The sequence below is a fragment of the Stegastes partitus genome, unplaced genomic scaffold, assembly GCF_000690725.1.
Source record: "Stegastes partitus isolate 25-593 unplaced genomic scaffold, Stegastes_partitus-1.0.2 Scaffold1718, whole genome shotgun sequence".
Lineage (NCBI taxonomy): Eukaryota > Metazoa > Chordata > Actinopteri > Pomacentridae > Stegastes > Stegastes partitus.
Window position 1 is genome coordinate 122,944 of NW_007579449.1, and position 6,000 is coordinate 128,943.

General features: G+C 44.6%; 1 protein-coding gene across 1 annotated transcript in view; it reads left to right on the forward strand.

The window, feature by feature from the left end:
• The first annotated feature begins 88 nt into the window (after positions 1-88).
• Positions 89-6,000, forward strand: part of flvcr1 (FLVCR choline and heme transporter 1) — a 12,997-nt gene continuing 7,085 nt past the window's right edge. Inside the window, exons 1-5 of the mRNA XM_008301816.1 lie at positions 89-805; positions 1,746-1,890; positions 2,816-2,956; positions 4,295-4,362; positions 5,665-5,768. Of these exons, the coding sequence (XP_008300038.1) occupies positions 98-805; positions 1,746-1,890; positions 2,816-2,956; positions 4,295-4,362; positions 5,665-5,768 (1,166 nt within the window). The 5' untranslated portion in view covers positions 89-97. The remainder of the gene's footprint in view (positions 806-1,745; positions 1,891-2,815; positions 2,957-4,294; positions 4,363-5,664; positions 5,769-6,000) is intronic.

The following is a 6,000-nucleotide window of genomic DNA, read 5'->3' on the forward strand; positions in this document are numbered from 1 at the left end:
AGCAGGAAGATGCAGCCTGAATGAGGAAACCGCTGCTTCCTCTGCTCCCGCCTCGCTCCCCGCTTCTAGTCTGTCACAGAACTGAGAAACTCGCATCATGGTGGCCGGAGAGCTCGTGCAGGAGCATCTGCGCGCGGATGCCGGCGCACCTGACGACATCACGGTGAAGCCTCACGAGCCGCAGGGAGAAGCCGAGCGGCGCGCGGATCACACACACGGAGCGGCGCCGGCGGGCGGGGCCGAGGAGACGGACACAAGCCGGGAGCAGGAGCAGGAGAAGGACGCGTCGCCGCCGGATGAAAGAGCGGCGATGCTACCCAACGGAGGAGGCGGGGAGGAAGAGGAGGCGGTTGGGAAGAAGCTCGAGACGAAACTGTACCGGCGCCGGTTCGCCGTGCTGACCGTGTTCAGCCTGTACTCGCTGGTGAACGCCTTCCAGTGGATCCAGTACAGCATCATCGCCAATGTGTTCACCGCGTACTACGGGGTGACCAACGACAAGGTGGACTGGCTCTCCATCGTCTACATGGTCGCCTACGTGCCGCTCATCTTCCCCGCCACCTGGCTGCTGGACCGGAAAGGTCTGCGGCTGACGGCCCTGCTGGGCGCCGGCCTCAACTGCGCCGGCGCTTGGCTCAAGTGCGCCAGCGTGAGTCCCAATCTGTTCGGAGTCACCGTCACCGCGCAGGTCATCTGCTCCGTGGCACAAGTGTTCATCCTCGGCCTGCCGTCCCGCATGGCCTCGGTGTGGTTCGGACCCCGGGAGGTTTCCACCGCGTGCGCCACGGCCGTGTTAGGGAACCAGGTGAGTGTGACAGATTACTGATGGGGGTTTACAGTGTGTGTTCAGGTGAGTTAAGGGATGGAGCAGACAGAGTTGAGAATAAAGGGGAAAGAGAGTCATGGAAAGTCATGAATAGGGTTAAAAAATAAAAATGTCCCAATCATAACTACATTCATTTTAATAAGTTTAACCCTTCACTTACCAGTTTGTTTACATGATGGTAATAAAACCAATTCTTTTTCTTTTAATAAATGCTACAATGATTTTTTTTGATGATCACAGTCTAGGATGTGTCAGTGATTAACACCTTCATTCATACTGATTCATTATTATTTTTTATGAAGTGTCACATTGTAAAATAGAAACACTCACATTTAGGACCTTAAAGATAAAAATACCAGCAACAAAATAACTTCCTCTAAAATGTTTTATAGTGTTATTATTTTCCACTTTCACTGAGTTAGACGTTTTAATCCCCATCAGTCCTGATCATGACTACCAACCTGATCCGACAACCCTTTTAATTCAGGTTTGTTTACATGTCGCCACTGTTGTATTCAATGAAAGTAAAACACATAAAAATAAATATTCAGTTTACTAAATTCCAAGAGGATCTTTTTTGGTTAATCACAGTTTGGGATTTGCCAGTTATTAGCACCAGCATTAATACTGATGAGTTACTTTTAATATCATCGTGTGGGGTCAGGTTAGAAAAACATATGCTCAGGTCCTTAAAGACAAAAATGTCTGCTTCAAAAACCTGCTATAGAAGTTTAGTAGAGGTGCCTTAATGGAGCTGAGGTTAAAATGTCCAAATACAACAAAGCAAAATATTTTATAACTGAGTAACACTCAAAGGCGCCATCACTAAGCAATCCAACTACATGTGGTAACAGACAGCATAGCAGCAACAGTAGTAGAGTTACTAAACAATATTTTTCTCCATGTCTTTTCTGTCTAGTTGGGAACAGCCATAGGCTTCCTGTTGCCTCCAGTTTTGGTTCCGAACACACCTGAAGACGTTGAACTGACGGGTCACAATATCAGCATCATGTTCTACGGCACAGCGGCTGTCTCCACGGTGCTCTTCATCCTCACGGTTATAGGTACACACCACAGTTGCACACAGCGCACACTGACACACTGCCTTGCGTCATGGGAAGTAGCGTGCATTGTCTATGAGCTCCCATCTGTTCCATTTTCTGGAGATTTGTGGTTCAGTTACCTCAAACTCGTGTGTTGGGTACAGGCATACCTCTGTACATCAGAACAGAAGTGTGTGTGTGTGTGTGCACCTCTGAGGACCAGATGTCCACTGAAGAATGGAAATACTCCAGTGACCCTTCACACTGGGGACAATATCAGCGACTCAGGCCTTGAGTTCAGGATTTAGATTGGAATAGGATTAGGTTGAGGAAGACCTGGTTAACGGTGACGGTTTTAGGCATACAGGGCTCCAGACTAACTTTTTTACTGGCAGCACTGGTGCGACTATCTTTCTCATTCTCATTCTTGTCACAGGCAAAACACATCATTTGGTGAACATCTGCTTATCGATAGATGCTACAAATTACAGATGTTCCCTAAATGCAACACATTGCAGGCTGGGGTAGCTGCAGTTAGTGGCCATGGTGCTCAGACAGATGTGTGACCGAAAAACACTTTGAAAATAGTTAAACTAGGGCGTTCTAGTGTCAGATTGAGATTAAACCAAATTGTTTTTGTACAACGTGGAGCGCACCTACATGCTCTGTTCGGCTCATAGAAAACAACGTATGCTGGTGTGTTCCACGTTTCATGAGAGGACCGCATCCTTAAGTGTTACTACCACTGTAAGTTGGGGGTAACCACTGTGGTTAACACAGTAGCTGCCTGCGAAGGTTACAGTGACAACAAAACAGCTTCATGATCATCATGCACTCCACGAATGCGACCAGTTGAAACATGCGCTGTTCCCCTCATGGATCTATTGTGTCACATAGAAGGCCTAATTGGCTCACTTACATTTAACGGTTTGTGCTTCTTCTACAGTCATAAAGGACCGACCTCCTCTCCCTCCCAGTCAAGCCCAGGCTGTCTTGCCTGACACCCCTCCTGAAGATTACTCCTACAAACAGTCCATCGTCAACCTGATAAAGAACAAAGCCTTCGTCCTGCTGCTCGTTAGCTATGGCAAGTGTGAAACACCTCTAATGCTTGGACTCATTTGACATTGCTTTTCCTATTTTTTCTGAGTTTTAGTTTGACATCCAGACAGTGACTTTTATGACTCAGACAGACCAACAAATCTCATTTATCAGATTACCATCAGTACAAGCAAAACATGGCAAGGATCAGTCATTAATGGACCCTGACATCTTTCCTAGAAATGGTGTGCAAAAGGAAAATTCCAGTCAATAAATATTCTGAGAACAGCAGTCTGGGATAGAAAAATCTTTTTCTCTGTAAAATTGTTACTAAAACTGTATTACTATTTGCTACAACTGCAATTTTACCATTAAGGTTTTTTTCTCCAGTCTTGTTACTATTAAGATTATTATGACTTCTATTCTCTGTAACACTACAATAGAAATAGCAACTTCTACTGTCACTACTGCTATTATTACCACTACTAGCATTATCCCAGCTTCTAGCACGACTTATAAATCTCTGACAACAGATAATATTATTTACTACAGCATATATTGCCCTCTTGTTTCCATTACTACAGCTGCTGCTATGGTAATTTATACTGCAACTTCCACTATTACTGTACTTAAACTGCTATTTCTGGTAACCCATTGGTCATCAGGACACTTTTTACAACTGTTCCAGTACATACACTCTGGCACTCAAGGTTGGAACTGCAGATTTCATAACCTAGTGTGTTGTTGTGTGTATGGTTCAAGGCCCCTCAGGCCACTCTAACCCAAAGACACCCACACTGGGGCCATGTAAACACAGCACAGCAGTGATAGTGTTCGTCTACACTCCTGTGTGTCCATGGTGACTATCTTCCAGCACACGATGTTTCACATGACTCTTGCACGTGTGGAAGAAGTGACTTTTTTTTTAGTCATTCAGCGTGACACTTCTGTTTTCCCTGCATTTGGCATGCAGGAAAGGATGAGGCAGTTTTTAGTGTCATACCAGTTTGACCTGTATGCATGATGACTCTGACTGTGGAACTTGGCAACAGCCAATCAGAAATACAAACACACTCACAAGAAGTCATGACAATGTCATAAACAAACGTGTAGCAGTTTTACTACATATCTGCTGCTTAATGACATGATTGAAAGATTATGATAACCCCTGCAGTAAATCCATACTTTTTAATGTTACACTCTTATGCTAATACTCGGCTTGCGTGGCTGTGTGTGATTTTTTTTCATTGGATTTAGGTTTGAAAATCCCAGACATATTCATCATGAACAAAGTTAATTACAGTCTCAGTGCATCCACTTAGTGTATAAGACAGAGCTGTTGAACTGTGCACTCAGCTCCCTCTTTGTTTCTGTCCATTTGCAGGTATAATGACTGGTTCCTTCTACTCTGTCTCAACGCTTCTCAACCAGATGATCATGGCCTGCTATGAGGTAAAACACAAACAGCCTTCCGTGGTCTCCCTCTTGTTGTTCTCACCTACAGACGGATGATAAATTAGAGAACCTGAACCCTCGAACCCCTACAGTGAGGGAATCTGCTGGCTCTGTTATGGGGGTAACAGAGCCACATTTCTAGGAGTTGAGGGTTCACTGAATGGTTGGATGAGTATGAGAACTCACCAGATCTCAACCCAATTGAACAAATGTGGGAGATTTTGGACCGACATGTCAGATAGTGCTCTCCACTCTGTCACTCTGCTATACGTTGATGTGCTCACGTACTAACATGCACCTGACAAGCTCAGCGTTGCCTTGTAACACATTCATTTTATTCGCCAAAGTTTAGCTTTTATCCACATACTTTTATAATAATCACATTAAAAGTCACTGATAGATACCCCTGTCTGTTTTGTTACACATAATTTGTGTTCCCTGGTGTATTTGCTGCAGTATTGTAAGCTTTGCATCTTGTACTAAAGAGCATAGTGCGTCACAAAGAAAGGCACTCCGTCCACTGCTGGTCTTTGTGTCGACCCTCATGTGCTACAGGTTATACAGACTGCATGTATGAATCAAACAACGTCCGCATAATGGAAGAATAGAATTCTGACATTGCACATTTTCTCGTTGTGTCATCTCATTATCAAGATTTTGTGTTTAAAATGCAGATAAAACAGATGCACGGTAACTAGATAGAGGGCAAGAGGTGCATAAAGAGACGTATTGAGAGGGACAAGAACAGAGAAACTTGTGATGTCTTTGATGAGAGATGAGTTTATTGTCTGTGGCTCTGAGTTCATTAGCTGCTTTCACGCATGCCTGCTGCCCACCACAACACTGTCAGCACACACACACACATGCAAATATGCACAAGGAGCAACAAGGACTGATTCAATCACTCTAAAACACTCACTGCCTTTCTCACTCTGTCTCTCTCAGATGCTGTCCACACACTGAGTGACACAAAGGCTGATGCTCATTCAGCTTCTGCTTATCTTTGCAACACACACACTGAGAGATCCTCACCCTTTCATGAACTTGTTAAACTCTTTGTCTTTTAGCTGAACTGTCAGATGACTTAACAGCCCTCCCACCAGAAACACTGTAAATTCCAGACTCGCCCCCTCCCCACCTTACAGCCCTTGTTCATGATGTACTTAAAGAACATGTGACTGGCTTATAGTCCACCTGTAAGGAGAAGCTTAAAGGCACACAAACACCCTTTAGTCAGCTGTTTCTTTTCACTGTGGTGGTTCTGACAGTAACCCCTCTCCTCCCCTCCTCTCCCCTCAGAACCAGGAGCTGAATGCCGGGAGAATTGGTTTGACTCTCGTCGTCGCTGGGATGGTCGGCTCCATCCTCTGTGGTCTGTGGCTGGACCACACAAAGACATACAAGTAGGCAAAACATGCACACATCATTATACGTTACATTAGTATTACAAATCCTGACCACGCAGTAATATCTTCTATGAACAATCGAGAAAAACAGTTATTGGCCTCGAAAAATCTGAATAACTGTTAATACACTGCCATGTGTATATGGACACCCAAGTATTACATTAAAATGAAGATTTTGGACCCTGGCTGCAGGAATTTGCTGGTGATAAGGTCTGTCTCATGGTGTTTG